Consider the following 18745-nt stretch of genomic DNA (forward strand, 5'->3'; position numbering starts at 1 on the left):
TGTACTTGAAGGTAAAATGATTTTTCATGAAAGCAATGAGACAGAAGTTTTTTGAACCCACTGAAATAAATATTTTATAACTCCCTCCCCATCATTTTCTGTATGTGTGTACATCAAACTGTTAAAACTCTTGTGTATTCATTTGGGGGTTCCAGGCATAATGCTAAGCCTGGATGCCAGCTATCCTGACAGTTTTTTTTTCTTTCCCCCCCCTGTCACTCAACAGGAATGTTAGGATGATGGCCATAACCACTGCTTCCACCTCCTGTTAGGCTCACTTTGCTATGAAAGTACCTTGTAGGCCAGATTAAGACTGCAGTTCCAGCGGACTTCATCTGTACTCCACTGTACACGTAGCATTCAAGGTCATGAAAACAAGAATAAAAGATCTGCAATAACATTGCATTTATTTCTCATATGTGATTAACTTTGACCATGTCACCTTGCAAATAAAATAAGTTGTTGCTCGGTAGACCATTGTTATTTGCTTATTTGGGAAGAAGGTCTCTATAAATTACTGAAATTCAATCAAAATCATTTGAACTGTTTTCAAGGAAATCTGCATTTAGCATTTTGGGGCCCATTTGAAAGGCCACTCTCTTTAGACCTGGGATGTCCAGACTCATTGAGCACCAGCCTAGGTTGGGATAGGCTCATGACCTCTAAATATAGACAAAACCCATCCAACTATTCATGTCCTAAGACGGTGCACATTGATACCGACCTACCTGCCTATGTACGTAGGTCATACCGAAAGTCATGAGAAACTTTTTTTGCATGCAACCTCGGAACAGCAGATGAAAGAGAGTACAGTGGTAGGTGGAACCAGCTGTTGTGTTAACCTTGAGTGTCTTATGATGTCAGTAGCTTGCATCACGTGACCAATATCACTCCTAACAAAATAGCCAACAACGATATGTCATTTCACCAGAGTCTTCAGCATGCTTATGGAAGTGTGTGCATGGGTGCGAGCAGTATTCGAAGATGGGTGAAACATTTTAAAGATGGGAACACCAGCATCGAATATGAACCTCAGAGTTATTGTCCTTGAACAGCCTCAATTGAACGCAACAAGGAAAGAGTGGATGAGATCATTCAAGATGACAGGCATGTGACTGTGGACACAGTAGCCCGAAAACTTGGAATAGGGCACAGTGCAGTACAGGAGATGATTGAAAGCTTGGGCTGTAGGAAAGTTTGTGCTCATTGGGTCCCGCGGTTATTGACTAAAGACCATAAAGGTCAGCGAAAAGCCATCACCTCAGAACTGCTGCAGAGATATCGACACATTTTAAAGATGGGAACACCAGCATCGAAAATGAGCCTTGGATTGGTCGTCCTCGAACAGTGTCAACTGAACACAACAAGGAAAGATTGGATGAGATCATTCAAGATGACAGGCATGTGACTGTGGACACAATAGCCTGAAAACTTGGAATAGATCACAGTGCAGTACAGGAGATGATTGAAAGCTTGGGCTGTAGGAAAGTTTGTGCTCTTTGGGTCCCGCAGTTATTGACTGAAGACCACAAAGGTCAGCGAAAAGCCATCACCTCAGAACTGCTGCAGAGATTTTGACACGAAGGCAATGATTTTTTGCTCTGTATTGTGACAGGTGACAAAAGCTGGTTTCACCATTTTGAGCCTGAAACAAAACAGCAGAGTATGGAATGGCACCATTTGCATTCTCCATCAAAAAAGAAGGTAAAGACAGTGCCATCAGCTGCGAAGGTGATGGGCACAATCGTCTGGGATGCAGAGGGGTTTATTCTGGTCGAATTCATGGAAGTCCGGGACGAAACATCATCATCCTGCATGACAGTGTTTGCCCCCATGCCGCTCGCCTCACATTGGAAGCAATTGCAAAGATGGGGTGGGAAGTTCTTCCACACCCCTGGTATAGCCCTGATCTGGCACCCTCCAACTACCATCTTTTTGGATTTGTGAACAATCAGCTGCATGGACAACGTTTTGAGACAAGGGAGTCAATTCAGAAAGCAGTGCGTCAGTGTCTTCAGATGACTGGAACGGAATTTTACAGAAGGGGAATTTCAAACTCCCAGAATGCTGGGAGAAATGTGTACAAAGAAGTGGAGATTATGTGGAAAAATAAAGAAAGGTCTGTAGATTGAGGTGGTGTATTTGGTTTGTCAATAATAAAGCATGTTACTTTACAAAAAATTGTTGCTCTTGACTTTCAGTATGACCCTTGTACATACACACTCAAAATTCACTTTTACATTCATATGTACTTATATACATACACTTTCTCACATATACTACTTATATGAGAAACTAGAAATACTAATGCATTAAAATGTTTTTAATTACTGTTGCTGTGACAGTAGGAAAAAAAAAAGATGTTGTTCCCATATTCCATAAGCAACATTAAATGTGTATTTGTTGCAGACAATGAAATTGCTGTGGTGACTGATAATTCTGTTTGTCTTTGGAGGTGGGAAACTGGAGATAAGCCATGCTCATCTGTTAATGCTCAAGATTTACTTAAGGAAAGGTCACATAATGTGATCCACAGTAATAAGAAAGCTGTGAACACATCTACATTGGAACTATCTGTTGTCATGCAAAATATCGTATCTGAGGAACTGGACCAATCTACATATTCAGGCTATACATGTGCTACATTATCTCAGGATCATCTGTATATCATTGTGGGAGCTTCAGACTCCTGCATTAGGGTCTGGGATATCGAAGAACGCAGACTGGTGAAGGAGTATCTCAGTCATAATGGGTTAGTTACTTTTCCACACTTGTACTACTGTGATTACGGAACTGTAACGTTCATAACCACTAATACTAAAACCCATTAAATTGATCCAGTTGCATTCACTATACATCTTCACAGTCTGTTCCCTCAAGATCCATCTAAGTGTCATCCTTACATCCCCTACTTTATCTTTTCAGAGGAAATTTTCCAAGATTTTCCCACCAAAATTCTATATGTATTTCTTATATCTGTTCCATACTATCCACATGCCCATCCAGTTGTTTCACTATCACATCAATACTAGAAGGCCTGTACAAATGACATGCATGTTTCAGTACCCATATTGATAGATATACTGGAACGTGAGTAAAAAGTTAAAGGTGTGGAATTGTAACTTACTGTGTACCTTGGCCTTCTTATGTATGTATTGTCCCAATCCTTTTTAATCTTCAGCAAATAGATAGACGGAGGTAAGTGGTTATTGACATGCAGCAGTTGCTTTATCGGTGGGGATAGAGCCCCTGGTAGCCACTGTTTAGGAAGCTGGGTTGGCCACAGAGCTCATCTGAAAGCAGTGATGAAGAGACCCCCACCAAGAAATGAACCCTGATTCTCCATCAGCCAGCCCATAGCCTGATGACTGTGCTGATTAAGCTACTTAACTTGACCGGAGTATAGACGAGTATCATATTGTAACGTGCATACCCATTGGTAGGCAGTGGAACTCTAAACATGCGTCCATAAAAATACATGACAAGAATGAAAGGTGTTTCTGTGGGGTCTTTGCTAAAGGTATATAAGGGACGACGAAGGTCCTTTGCAGGCAGTCATATAATGAGAAGTAGAATGAAGAGAGGTCTTGGTGGTCAAGATTGATTGTGAGCTGTAATAATTGATTGGAATTGTAAAGAAGTGCCAGTAAATCCAATCATCAAATCCAGAACCCATTGCTATTAGTCACACTAACCCTGGACATGTGACAATATGCTGAATGAATGCAGGTACGAAAGGGAAAAGTGATAATTAGGTAGTGTTTGAGGATTAAAATGTTGACACCTCGATTGTCTCTTAGATATTTTTTTTTTTTTAGATATATGCTTTTATATTTGTAGAGATTATAGACTGATGAGTGAGGTCAAAATCTAATCATGACTGATTAGTGGATAAGGATTGGTTACTGTGTTCGTGCATGAAAATTAATTGCCCTGTTAACCAACCCACAAACATAGACATGTCTTCCATAAAAAGCAAGAAAAGAAAACTTGGTTCTGTAACCAACCAAGTGCCAAGTCAGGGATGAAGCCCAAAACTTAACAACAGAAGATGTGATAATGTGCAACCTGGGTAGGACTGTTGCACACTTTAGGGGGGGTGATAAAAAATATGAAGTGATGATGGGAAGGAGATTACAGGGGCAAACCAAAGAAATTTAGACAAGAACCTGCTCCAGTGCTTCTTTGTCCATCCAGAAACTCACACGAAGTAAAGATATTTATTCAGAGTAGTTTCATCGTAACATAAAACAATAATGTACACAGTGACACACATTTCCTAATTAACAGTGTCTGCATGACTAAACTGTCTTTTTAATTGTATGTTCATTTTTGTACCCACTTGAAACTTCATGCAGTCACTATAATGGCATGTTTAACATACTTATATGTCAGAATTTAAATGTTCATCCTAAATTGTAATAGTTTTTAAGATCAGTAAAAGAACCATCACTATATTAAACATTTATAAAACAGTTTTTGATTGGTATTTGGAAAAAATGAAATGTACAGTATAAAAATTGCACCTTATGAAACTTGTGGCCATCATTTTGAGATTATAGCATTGGTAATTTATATTATGAAGAAAACATGTGAACACTTGGGAGCACATTTAAGGTTTATGGGCATAGAATGCACCAAAAAAAATTATTTTAGAAGAAGGATTTACATAAATTTCTACTGATGGTGTTTGTATTCCATTATAATTCAAAATAATTTTCTCCGTGATATTTGCTTGAACATAGTATTTTAGATAATATCCTAACAACAGTTACAGAGAAGGACACCTGCTCAGAAATTAGTATGGACAGGATGCTGTAGAAGTTTCTGGTATAACTCATAGGTGACTTTTTTTTTTATAAATACGAGTATATTGACTTTGACTTTGAAGAAAGTCTATTAGAATTCTAATTACCTACACTAATTGTAAGTCAGACTCTTTACCTTATCTTTAAATATATTTAAAAATCCTGTCTTGTGTTTTACCAAATTGTGTAAGATAGATGTCCCAGTTCTGCATTGTTTCATTTTTTTGAAAGAATTATTCATATGGAAGTTTCTGATACCCTTATTAACACCTTGATAATGTGCTGTTTCTTTCTTTGCAGGCGTGTGAGGTGTTTGGATACGTTCTATGGAGGCAGCTACCAGCTGTTGCTCTGTGGTTCAGATGATAAGGCCATAAAAGTGTGGCATATTGAGCCAGCCGAGCCAGAACAAGAAACTAAACTGCAACAAAATTTTGATGCTGTCTGGGATGGGAACTCTACAGATCAGTGTATACCATTACTAGCAGCTCTAGATAACCGTAATAAACTGCAGGTGCATCTCTGAATATGCTTACATGAAAGAGATAGTAATATGAGGAGTGTTTACACACTGAAATTCGTCACAAAATGTTTGAGAGTTTTATGGAAAGAAGTTTATGAAAGTGTCATGAGCTCCTTAGATTAGTATATATGTATTTATATATGTGGGTTACTTCAAAAGTCATGGCAACATAATTTTTACGAAATTTCAAAAGCTCTGACTGGAATTTTCAAAATTTGCCGCTGAGAGACAGAAACGTCTGATTTCTAATGATGCCACTAGATGATGCGGAAGTCCAAGGACAACGAAGCGAGTCCAGCGCAAAGTCAGTGTGATCATAACCTTCATCGAGAATGAACGTTAGCCGGCTGGAACAGCGTTGTTATGTGAAAATAGCAGTGTTTCGCGGCAGACATGCGACTGAATGTCACTCAGAGCTTATGGAAGCTCTGGGTGATCGTGCTCTACCATACAGAACTGTTGCAAGATGGATAGAAGCATTCCAACGTGGAAGAGAAGCAAGTGCCAACTTGCAACATAGTGTCCGTTCGTACCAATGTTTCTCGTACTGTGATCGCCCAGTGCATGGAGGAAGATGGGCGCTGGTCTCTGAAGGAGTTAGAGAGACATACAGGGATTGACCAGGCAACTATGCATCGAATTTTACGAAACTCACATTGAATTTTTTATTTCTTAATCACAATTGAATTTTTCAAGGATTAAAGAATGGAAAAAAAACTGTCATTCTGTAATGTGCAATTTTTCTTGTCTACTATACCTATGCCTCTCCACATCTACTTGATCTGACCAAGCCAATCGGAGGGGTATATCATGCATTTTCATAAGTATATTTTGAACTTTCTTCACTGTAACGTGTTTGCCCAAAACAAATTAGTTGCCATGACTTTTGAAGTAGCCCACCTATATATTTACCTGAATATGCCAAACATCTGACACTTAAAACTGAAGCAAAATTATTGCAAAATTTTTTTACATTATTCTTGAGATATTGCAGAGATCCGCTGACTTGTCCAACCATTACACATCTTTTAGATTATTACCACACCATTATTTACATTTTCAGTTACTACGAGGAAGAAACATTGTCACTGAAACTGTTCCAGAGAGAGTGGCAGTGAAGTCATGCAGGCTCTCTAGCTGTGGGCAGTTTCTGGTGTATGGTTGCTGTGATGGATCAGTAAAGATGTTTGAAGTCAAGAGCAAATCTACAGCTGTCATAATTAAATTAAGTGGTGCTGTGCATTACCTTCAGATCTGCAATAATAATGACCTAACTGTCATAGCTGCAGATGAAAACAACAGTTTAAAGGTATCTTGTATTGTGACATCTGTTGTAATGTTCTAGTTAAATGAACAAAAAGGGAAATAATTTTTTTTGTGGCACCATGCACTGAACATGTTGGTCTGGAGATAATGCTGTAGACTTGTATTTGGGAGTTGCTCGGTTTGAATCTTGGTTGGGACAACTGCTATTCTGAGGTTGAGCGTGGTTTCCTTAGTCCATCCAGTCAGAAGCTGGGATAGTGCCACATCTGTATAAACCATTAGTTGTATACCCAAAATATACATTCACTGTGCTAATGTTTTACTTCGGTTCTTGTCCCAAGTTTATTTGTTTGTAATTTTAAAATAATATTCATATAGTAATTTCATGTAACAAATATTCTGTTTACTTGTTAAAAGAGACAGTTGCTTAGAAAGTTAATAGAATAATGAAAAAAGAAATTAGAAAAAGGGAAAGATAAAAGAGCTGAAATCATGTATCTGCTATTCAGTAACAGGACACTGTAACATGAATTCATGACTTGTGAGGCGAGTCATAAATACATTGAATGTATACTGATACATATTATATTTGTGTTTTATGTAGAAGTACCTGTGTGAGATGGAAATCTGTCAGAAACAGAAAAATGTTCAGAGCGCATGGGATTCCTTTAACATCTGTGAGATTTGAGGTTTTCACGGCAGTGACTGAAGATTGCTGACATCTGAGTTTTGATACCATGTAGACTGGTGTTTCAGAAGAATGTGCTGCCCCCCATATTCAGAGAGCTGAGCAGGAGAAAAAGTGGTATGGATATAGGGAGATGGAGTACCGACCTTCAGGGCCCCAGTTCAATTACCCCTTCTCCCTGTATATCTACCACTTGCTCAGTACTCATTATTTTGGTACTCTTCCAACCTAAAGGTGAAGATGGCACAGTCCTCTGAAATGTCACTAAATATACCAGACTACTGGGAATGTCACATTCTAGAAGACATTACTCGACATTACAAGCAGGCTCCACACTTCAAAAGTCAGTACACTTGGTCGTCGACTTATGACCGACTTCCGTTCTGACTGACAGGTCGTAAGTCGCCCATATATATTCATTAACAGTATTTTTTAACATTTCTAATCTTTTTATCATCTTTATAATTATTTAAAAAAAATATTATTAATGAATTTTTTTTGGGGGGGGGTCGTAAGTGCGGCCAATCGTAAGTCAACGACCAAGTGTATTGTCATGTGATGAGTGACTGCAGACAGTGTTTGAATTGGTAATCAGATTTATTGTACTCTTTAAGACTTGTAACTACTATTAAACAACACTATCCATAATTCGCAGACTACAGTTCACTAAGTCTTCTCAGTCTGCTGTGTCTTTGTGGGTTGTCTGGTAACAGCTTCCAATGCCGCCAATTCCTCAGCTTCTGTCCTCACTTCAGGCGTCTGTCTCATAATTCGACTTGGTGTTTCTGTGCAACGACTTAACAACAGTTGGGGCTTCTACACCTCCACAAGGGGCAACATGTCTGTGATGACCTCCAATGGGTCTGCCTTCCAACTGCCAACTGCAGACTCGAGACTCTCTGTAGGCTGACTTAGCTGTGTTTTGATTCTTGACATAGCCTCTGCACAGACCCACAGACAACACCACTTCCCACAATTCCTCTATTGTTGCATGACATAGCTATCAATGTGGACCACATAGAAACCATCATTCCCAGCAGTACTTCTATTAGTTACGTGATATAGCATGACTTGTCCATTGTTCCCTCACTCTCTATTGTTCCATTGCCTAGCAACGGACATCTCTTCTGATTAAACTGTTCCAGCTTTCAATGGATATGCCACAGTATTATGAAAATTTGAATGTGCTCTTATGTTTTATGATTAATAAGTATTCCAGACATGTTTAAACAGCAAGATCTAGGATGGGAGCATTCAACATCTAAGTTAATTATTACCGTATTTACGCATGTATAGGCCGCACATTTTTTGCCAAAAATTCAAGAGGAAAACTGGAGTGCGGCTTATATTCGAAATCACGCTTCATTTAAAAAATTTATATTCATAATTAGTAATACAGGGTGTAATACTCCTGAAATAATATTCCAAGAAAATTATTTTTTCTATAATTTCTGTCTGAAAATTGTGCTGCGGCCTATACACGCACGAGGCCTATACATGCGTAAATACGGTATTTTATTAGATTTATACATATTTCTTTCAGGTGTGGAAAGGAAAACCTAATGAAACAGGGTCAGTAGTAACATGTGCTGGGCAGACTGATGTTGTGGTCCAGTGCTTTCTCGTGAGCATGAACCAGAAGCTGCTATCTTGTGCACAGGATGGGAGTGTAAAGGTAATGTGGAAGTTCTGATTAGGCTGCAAATCATGCTTTAAATTCTATGAGTAAGACATGCCTACTCTATTATAAGTGTTTAAATTATTTCTGTCTTTTATATTAAATGGTTATAGCTTTGAACTATAGCGCATTTTCAGCTATGGTCATAACTTTTGAAAATTTAGGCAGTAAAACCAGCTGAAAAATTACTTTTCACAGAATACATTTATATCTTCATCTCCAGACTAGAAATCCATTTTGTTGTTACTCTTGCATGGTAAGAATTTTTGCAGAAATGTCTGTTTAACTGCTTAAAGTTGTGAAATGTTTTAAATTTATAGTCACAAAATCTGGTTTGTAACTATTTTCTCCAAAAGGTTATGTTCTTTCCAGCAATCTTGCTAATTGGTCTGACTCAAAGCTGTCTTTGTTTCCTCCCCCCCCCACACACACACACACCTTCTTTGTATGCAGATCTTTGGTCAAAACTATGGTTTCTCTGAAGAGTACAGTCGTAAGGGATATGATGCCATGTACACCAATAGAAATTCGTTTCTATTGGACTACATAGCATCACATTTCAGAAGATAATACTCTTAATAGTCACTTCTTTGAGAGCCTGAGATCTGGTCATAGTTTCAGCTTTCTTGTGAAGAATAACTGATCATTTTTCTCAGTTGCAGTTATTTCCACACTCCAGTTTAAGTTTGCAAATGGCTGAATATTTGTATTTTGTCATTTGTAATGTCTTCCCTCTTTATAAACTTGCTGTAACATTTTGTAATTATCATTGGAATTTTTGTCCAATTTTACTAGAAATGTAATGCTGATTATCTTTTCTAAGAATTTGTTTCCTTGTTTTTAAGAAACAAAAACAATCCACCATCACAAGAGAATCCTAGTGACATACTGCTGCAGTTGTCAGTAGTTATGTGATCCAGTATGTGCCAGCTGTGGAACAGAAAGATCAGTCCTGTTATTTAATAACACAATAAAAAGGGAATGGGTGCATTGAAAAGAGCAATCCTTTTGTGGTTATAGCTGTATATGGTAGATGGTATAATTTGCAGAATAAGCATAAAGGTATATATGTTTTTAAGGAATGAGCTTAATAAGGTATTAATGTCTAGTTGATGAATTGTACATGTTGGTTAAAATATTTAATTATATAATTATTTTTCCTTTTATGAATATAGCTGTAAGAGGACTAGTTTCTGTTCTCAGAACTAATATATGTAAATTGTGACATTTTCTATGTTTGATGGCTTTGGTAGCCAGTAAGGATCTATGGAAATGAAAATAAAGATACAAGATACAAGTAAAAATGCAGTGCAAACAGGATTCATAGTTTGATTATGTACTCATATTTGAGTTCATATTTAAAATGTTTTATAATCTGTATGCCTCCTCGTTGGTGTCTCCACCTAATCGTGGTGAGGGGGTTTGAGTATGCCAAGGACCCTGAGAGCTATACCAGCGGTAGCGTAGCTACTGACAGGGCCTCGCTTGCTGGACAGGTCAAAGGGTAGGCATCAGACGAAGAAAAGAGACCAAAAACTAAAAACTGATGCCAGAAGCAGCGTAATCAGCAGCAACTTGAAGCACAGAGCAAATGATGCTAGAGATGGTTCAAGTTCATATAGCAACAAGCGTGACCAGAGTGGTTTGAACAGCTGTTGTACTGCGATGTGGAAAGCAAATGGAAAAACTACCACATTATCACTTTTCTTGGATAGTCTTTTTCCAAAAACAGAGATACCACGTATGTGAGATCCAGAAGACGAAGAAGACATAAGAAGATGCTGGATGATCTTGGGGACAGAAGAAGGTATTTGTATTTGAAGGAGAAAGCTCTAGATTGCATTAAGTGGAGGAACTGTTTTGGAAGAGACTGTGGACCTGTCGTCTGACAGATTACTGATGAATGAACGAATAATCTGTATGACAAATTGTCATTGAGACACTATAACCCACCAGAGAGGAGTACACTTTTGTGAGATCTACAACTGTTATGACATAATATTTGCTTCCTAGATGCAGTCTCGCCTATGGCCAGTACAATATGACTTCTCATTGGTGAAGTATATCTTCATAAAAGTAGAATACTGTAGGGCCAAATCAGGTGTATAATTTGCAATGTTATCAAATTTTTAAGTGGAGAAGAAATATGGTTCTACAGATCCTCTGAGAAAACATTTTAAATGTAAATTGTAAATCCAAAATTCAAAAGTAATGTAGTTCTACAGTTTAATGGTCATATGATACAGACTGTACCAGTTTTCTTCATTTTGCTGCTAAGGACACTCAGTTCCAGTTCAGCTCAATGTATTGACAGGGTATACATTATTTGTGGCAAATATAAAATGTCCTCAATATTCCATGTTCATTTTCAGATATGGGACGTCATAACAGGAAATTTAATTGATGTTCTTGCGGGACGCATTACTCAGACATTTGTCACTATGGCAGATCTGTCATCAAATGAGGACTTGCTTGTTCTCTGTTATACTAGTGGAAGTTTTCTTTTGCGGAGTCTTACCCTGTTACCACATCCACCATACGTGGAGGTCCAAGACAATTATAGTTTTCAGCTTGATGATTCTATTCGCAGCTGTAAATTGTCTCATGATGCATTATTGCTAGCCTTGGGACAAGATACTGGTAACATTATTGTAAGTATACTTTGTGGTGGTATATTGAGAAAGTACTTTCTCTTTTGTTCTTTCCTCCCTTCCTCCCTCCCTTCTCTTCTCCCTCCTTCCAGCACTTTATATAACAATAACTCTTAAGGTGAGGGCACACCAAGGAAACTGGCAACTGCAATTTCCAAGAAACATCACTGATTTCAAGCAGGCAACTGGTTTCCAGATTAGCAGGCGCACACAGAGGAAACTTACACTTCATTAGTTGCTCACATCATCTTAAGTGGGTGTGTTCATACAACTTAATATGTAATTGTAATTTTTAATTTCGTGGATTTATGTTCTGCAATGGTAGGTAATGATATTGATCCTGCCATAATGTGGTGGTTGAGACGGCATGAGAAGAGAGGACAATGACCATAAGGAAAACATTGGGATATTAATTAATTTCATTATTTGTAATTAAGGTCAGTTATTTTAATCAAGAAACAGCATATTCACACACGACACAAAAATTTTGACATTCAGTGCAACAATTTTGTCAAGCTAGAAGACACCTGATGATGGCCATATGCAGGTGAAGCATGTAGTGTGTAAGATGGATGAGTAGATAGTATGTTGCATTTAAGACTGAAATGTATGTGAAATAAATGATACATTAATGCATAAGTACAGTCTTAAGAAAAGAAAACATTGGGTGCATCCGTTCTTCCATAACAATTTAAACTTTAGTGCTTGTATTATTTAGAAAGAACTTAATGAGGTAAGATTTGAGGCTTTCACGGCGGTGACTATGAAGAAAGCAGTNTTCCCAAGCCAAATCTGTTTTGCCCCTCCTAGCATAGTCTGCATGGCATTTGTCATATACAAGGTTCCTGCTCAGTTAAATACACAAAAACAAAATTAGCAGCTTCATCAACCTTTCATTCCATCTAACGAAGCTAGTGAATCACAGAAGTATGTAGAACAGCTGACAGTAGGAAACTACGCTGCAACACATCTGTGAGAAGACCGCCTTCCTCAGTTTGCGCTGCTCCATTCAGTTCCATGTGTTCAAATCAGCCTGATACCAATTCTTCAAAATTGTGGTTATTAGTTTCCTTGAGGTGCCCTTGCCCTTAGAATAATTCTAAATCCCCCCCATATCATTATTATGAGGGAGACTAAATTATCAGTAACTAAAGTATGCTCCCTCTGTCTTTAGGATAGAAGCGCTTTCTGAAGATGGAAGCAACACATTCCTCAAGAACTGTGGTAAACATCTTCCAGGCTATGTTCACATGACATTAATATTCAGTTAACAGTTTCATTTAACTATAATCAGGGTAACGTTAATAAAATTTATAGTTTCTACAATGTAATGTGCTTCCTATATTTTATCATCACACTCTACATCCATCCTCTTTTCACCTCTCCCCCCCCCCTTCTCATTTTATTTTATCTTTCAGATCCATTGTTTAATATTTAAAGAAAGTATGTTAGATTTAAAAATGGTAGAAATTACGTACAAATTAACAGAGTTCTGAAAAGAGACATTTGTGTGTTTATCTGGTTATTGATCTATGCTTTTATAACTGAAAATAGTACATACTATTTGCTGTTGTTTCAACAAAGTAGGACTGTAGATTCAAAAGGGAATGAGTTTTTTCAAGAGTTATGTGAAATAGACAGTTTATCTGTTGTTCCTATTCAGAGTGGTCTGAAAAGGGTGATATTAAAGGATATTGAAGAAGAAAGCAGTCTTCTGGGATGTGGCACCGTGTAGATGTGTTAACCGACGTTTTGGAGGAACATATCGCCTCCATCTTCAGGGTAGAAGGAAAAATAAGAAAATCTGCAAGCAAAGAGACAGTGAGAGCAGGTGCAAGCAGACTAATGTTGGAAATAAACTCACCTATATGAGAGCAGGGAAAGGAAGGGGACAGGTCTGGCAAGCAGGAGCAAGGTTAGAGCAAGTATAGGATATTGTGTCGCGGGAGAAAGGCAAGGTTAATGGGAGGGCATTAACCCTTGAGCTAGGGGGTTGCTATGTGAGTTGGTCATGGACTGCGTGGCCTTGTGGATCTGGCGTCATGTCCTGGGAATTGTGGATTTTCTTATTTTTTCCTTCTACCCTAAAGATGGAGGTGATACGTTCCTCCGAAATGTTGGTTAACACCACATCTACATGGTGCCACATCCCAGAAGTCTGCATTCTTCATAGTCACCGCCATGAAAACCTCAGATCTTACTTAAAGGATCTTGTTTTCAAACTGTAACATTCAACACCATTAGGAAAGTCCAAGACACAAAGATTTCTATGCAACAGAGGTCAGTATTAGTAATTCAGAAGCTCAGGGTGATAGGTTGCCTTTGTATTATGTTTACTGCTGGGACAGTAACAGATTGTAAGGACTCAGCTCATACTTTGAAGCCTAAGGGAAAGTTAAGAAATGGAAAGAGCAAGTGAGCTGTTAAAACCAGAATTGAATTACATTGTAATAGCTTTCACCACTGTTGGCCATAGACCTTTTTGGGAGAGCCAAACATGCAGATCACTGGATGAAGGGAAGGAGAACAGAAAGAAGCGATTAAGTTTGCCATTTGCTTCAGTCATGCAGTGCAGCACTGTGGAAGCCTGATATTAATGTCTTGTGACTTTGCTGTATTGACACCCTGCCACCTGCTCTTTCCAAGTTACGTTCCAAAACATTACACAGTCACAGAGGAAATGTCACCGACATTTGCAGTTTTATGAAATGAGAGACAAGAAATAAAGATTAACTGACTTTGCCAGTGTACTTTAAAGGAATACAAACCCGCAGAAGCTACAGGATTGTCTGAAGGGAACATGAAAATAATTCTGAAAGAGCAAGAAGAATACAAGGAGCAGGGCACTTCATTTGGAATGCCTGGCGAGAAAAGAAACCTCCCTAAATGAATAACTGAAATAGACAACTTTGATAAATGTATTGTTCATGTCACCTACAATTTATATACACAGGAGGAAACTGTTCCAGCAGTTATTAAATTACTTAAAAAACACAAAGAAAGGTGTTCATGCCTCAGAAAAATTGTTAGAAAATAAATTAGGCTTGTATTATTTCTGGGAAAAGCTGTTCATGTAAAAATAATTTTTTGAAAACTACCAACAGATGCCTTTGGCAAAGAAACTTAAAACTAGACATAAATTTTTGTCATTGGTAGATAATACTATTCTTCAGGTAATAATAAAAATAAGATAAAAATTATCTGTAGGAAAGAAAGGCAGAAGGTAAGTAAAAAACTGTACTGCTCATTGCCATTAAACATTTAAATGAGCATCAAATATGTAGCTGGTCACTGAAGGTAGCAACAGTGAGAAGAGTTTACTGGTTATTCTTATATTGACATCGTGTTGAATATAATTTTATTGGCAATAGATTTCTATTGTTTGGAACTTTTGTGTTTTAATTTTATTCACATGTTTTGGCTGTGTTGTTTTCAGTTTTATATTTTATGGTTCTAGATATGGGATGTTACCAATACAGTAATTCTGGGTACATTGCATCTTCACAAGAGCTGTGTTCACAACCTGCTGTTTTCGCCTCCTGCAGCAGTTGCAGGTGCTCTCTTGATATCACCACCACCTATAGTATTAGTGAGTGTAGCTGATCAAATTGGATGGTGGGATGTTAGCCGGTTGGCCACAGGATCCTGTATTCAACAACGAAGGATGAGTAGTGGTCAGCGAAGGAGAAGAAGAAGTGGTAGTTCTCCAAAAATATTGATCAAACCACTTGGTGAAAGTTCTAATGGCTGTGTGAAAACTGAATACTTGGCAGATGTATGGTTTGGAAAAGAAGGACCAAAGGGGAAAACAGAATTATTAGGTTGTGTGAAGCTTCTAGGACGAGAAGCTAGCAAAGTCTCAGCAAACAGCAACTTTTCTGCATTTGCTACAGTGGATGCAAGTGGAATTGTTTATCTGATGAAGGTCTTGTAGTGATGTTGCCATTAATGTCTTGAGTTTCAAGACAGTTTGCTCAAATGCTGTGTGTACATGTAAAGGCCTTTACATATGTTCATGCATGCATTCATATATGTATGTCAGATTTTAAGAATATTATTGTTATGTTTTTCTGTGTTCTGTTTTAATAGAAATATTGTTTGAAATACATACCATATAGAACAAGATCTTAGAACAGTTCTGTTGTGTAAACTGATGTGTTTATATAGAAATTTGTTTCATTGTGACTTCTTTTTAAAGTTTCTTTTTTTGAGATGAATGATTATACCATTGAGTAATTTTTAAAAGAATTTTATGGTCTTGCTTACCAATGTTGAAGCATTTCATGGAGGTATTTTTATATTTTGTTTTATTATTGTATCATCACGTATAAGGGTTAGCTTAACAAAGTTATTTGGTTCTGGATCAGACAAATTAATTTATTGGATCATTACCAGTTGTAACTAAAATTAGTTACTACACTTTCAAGATTGCTGTATCTATGACACATCAACAATTATAACAGTCTCAAGGTTACTGCATTTGTAATACATAAAGTAAAATCTTCAATACTTCAGTTATTGAACTGCCTTAAACGCCATCCTGACGAATCGGTATGGACCACCCACAGAAAACACATAAGTTGCTCAGCAACATATCCTTTATTGTTGTCAGGTGTATCCGCCCATCCGTTACCTAGTAATGGATATCCTGTTGTTGCATATTTGTTGCCACGAGATCTGTTTTCTGGCCTGTTACCTAGCAATGGATGTCCTATTGTTGGATGTGTTTACCTGTCATTTCCCAGAAAAGGCCCAATCTGTCACAGTATAATATCTGTTTCTATAAATATAGATTACACATTTTATGTGTTGCAGAATTGTCATTTGCAGATGTCCTGTTAAAGAAAGAAATTTTACCCACAGTTTTTCATGGACAACATTTTCAACATGTTCAATAAAAATCAACGGGAAATATTTATTATGGCAAGAGAATGTTGGTAATATGCCCTCCAGAATAAACACATTTGACAGCTGAACTGCTGTTAACACAAGAGTTACAGAAAATGGAACAGATGTTTCCACTTTTTAAATGTTTAAAATAAATATGTCAGGTATCGGAATTTTCGTTCATGTTTTCACTGGAATAGCCACAAATACAGGAAATTTTAGTTTCTCATGGTAATGAATGTTGAGATTATGGTCTCCTTTGATGTGACTCCGTGCAATTCAGGAGATAACTGCCAGCATTTTGAAGGACTCTACTACCTCCGTCTTCAGAGTAGAAGAGTCCTACAGAGTTTGTGGTAATGATATTTTAAAATAGCTGAAATAAAATGTCATGTTCAGTTGCATCATCTATACTTTACCATGTATACGATAATAACGTAGAAGAATCATACAGAGTTTGTGGTAATGATATTTTAAAATAGCTGAAATAAAATATGTTCAGTTGCATCATCTATACTTTACCATGTATACGATACTATACATTGATATTGGAAGCGATGAAAGTCCTCTTCAGAATTATAAAATATGCCATTGTATGTTTGGATTTTATTCATAACAGTGGTGTTTTAAATGGCAGTACTCTTATTGAACAACCTTAGTGTTGTTATGGGGCTCTTTTCTATATCCAGTTGTACCTTCTGGAGAACTGCAATGAGCCCTTAATTCTGTTGAATAAAAATATGTAAATTCGTCCAATTGTTGTTTCAGCTCACTGTTGACTGATACTGTGATAAGTAATTGACCCAGCTTGATGACAGTTAATGCTTTTGATATTCCTAGTAGTGAGTCTTTATGAAGTAACTTGGTATTGGAAGGAAAATGCATTTGCTTCTGTTAGTTGATATTTATTTTTCCTATGTGCAAATTTCTTTAGGAATGGTAATGTACTCTTGTTTTCCTTTGTGTTTTAATTAAAATGATATAACTGGATATTTCTGTTATTAAAGTAGGCTGTTTAAATTACTTTAATATTGTTGCGAACTCAGAATAGTTCTCCCACTTATTCCCTTCAACTTTCACCGTGATCAGACCTTCAGATGGTCTGTGTGTATCTGCCTTAAAGAGCAGTGAAACCGTTATATAATTACATTCAGGGATTCAGACATTTAGTTTGATGTGTAATGTTTTCTGAGTTCTCAATTTTTCGTAATTCAGTTTCATTTACTTATTTGATTCTGTATGAAGAGTAGATTGAAATATGTAAACTGTAAGACACTTAGGATTTTTAAGTTTTATATTCAGTGGTCTTCAAGCATTCCTGCTATCAGCCATCTGTTGTAGAGCTTATTCAGGGGGCAGAAGCATCCAATGTTTCAGGATTATCTACAAATTTGTGACAGTTGTTGGATCTTTATACCAGTTTGGACATTGTTGATTGTTTGAGGTGACTACCGTTTACTATATTCTATTTAAGCATCCTGTTGCACTATACCCTTCTATATGTAATAATAGAAATGCTGTCGTGAAATGCAACAATTTATTTGGTTGTAGTTCTTTGTCTTTTCTTTCTCTACACTACACGTTTCAGCCGTAACCGGCCATCATCAGGTGTATTTTCCACTACGTAGCTGTCACACTGCACACAGTCCAAAATCTAAAATACCAGCCTGTCAGTTTTGTTTAAATTCTCGTCAATTTGATTTTAGAATTCCAATTTAAAATTTAAAATTCAAAATGTAAAGTTTTAAATCACAGGGATACCTGCTCTGGGTCTACATGTGCTGCAGCGGCTATTTCTTGTTTTCAGCACCGTTCACGTATTCTGTGCAGGCTCCCTGTGTGTGTTGCTGCTCATCTTTAATACGTTACTGTAGTGTAGAGGAAGAAAAGACAAAAGAACTACAACCAAATAAATTGTTGCATTTCACGACGACATTTACATTTTTATTTATATAGATATAGTGTGAGGTGAACTTATGTACATTATACTAAGCAAGTTGGCTGAACCAGGAACATTTCTAACATCTGCTGGATGTGCTTTGGTTAATCCTCAGCTGGAGCAGTGACTGTTTTGAAGTTTTTATGGTTTTACTCAGTCCAGTAGTCCGATCCCGGGACAGTACCTCAAATTAGGTCATGACCATTTCCTTCCACATCCTTTCCAAATCATTTTCGTTTATCATAACATTCTCTGCTATACAGTCTGAACTACTGAAAGTACTGTTAAATAGCCCAAAAACATAT

At 37.3% G+C, this 18745-nt stretch overlaps 1 protein-coding gene across 1 annotated transcript in view; it reads left to right on the plus strand.

The window, feature by feature from the left end:
* Window positions 1-18039, plus strand: part of LOC111864625 (apoptotic protease-activating factor 1) — a 53437-nt gene extending 35398 nt beyond the window's left edge. The window contains 6 exon segments of the mRNA XM_023851998.2: window positions 2410-2752; window positions 5109-5322; window positions 6395-6640; window positions 8829-8960; window positions 11336-11614; window positions 15072-18039. Coding sequence (XP_023707766.2) covers window positions 2410-2752; window positions 5109-5322; window positions 6395-6640; window positions 8829-8960; window positions 11336-11614; window positions 15072-15548 — 1691 coding nt within the window. The 3' untranslated portion in view covers window positions 15549-18039.
* The last annotated feature ends 706 nt before the right edge of the window (window positions 18040-18745 follow it).

The sequence above is a fragment of the Cryptotermes secundus genome, unplaced genomic scaffold, assembly GCF_002891405.2.
Source record: "Cryptotermes secundus unplaced genomic scaffold, Csec_1.0 scaffold138, whole genome shotgun sequence".
NCBI lineage: Eukaryota > Metazoa > Arthropoda > Insecta > Blattodea > Kalotermitidae > Cryptotermes > Cryptotermes secundus.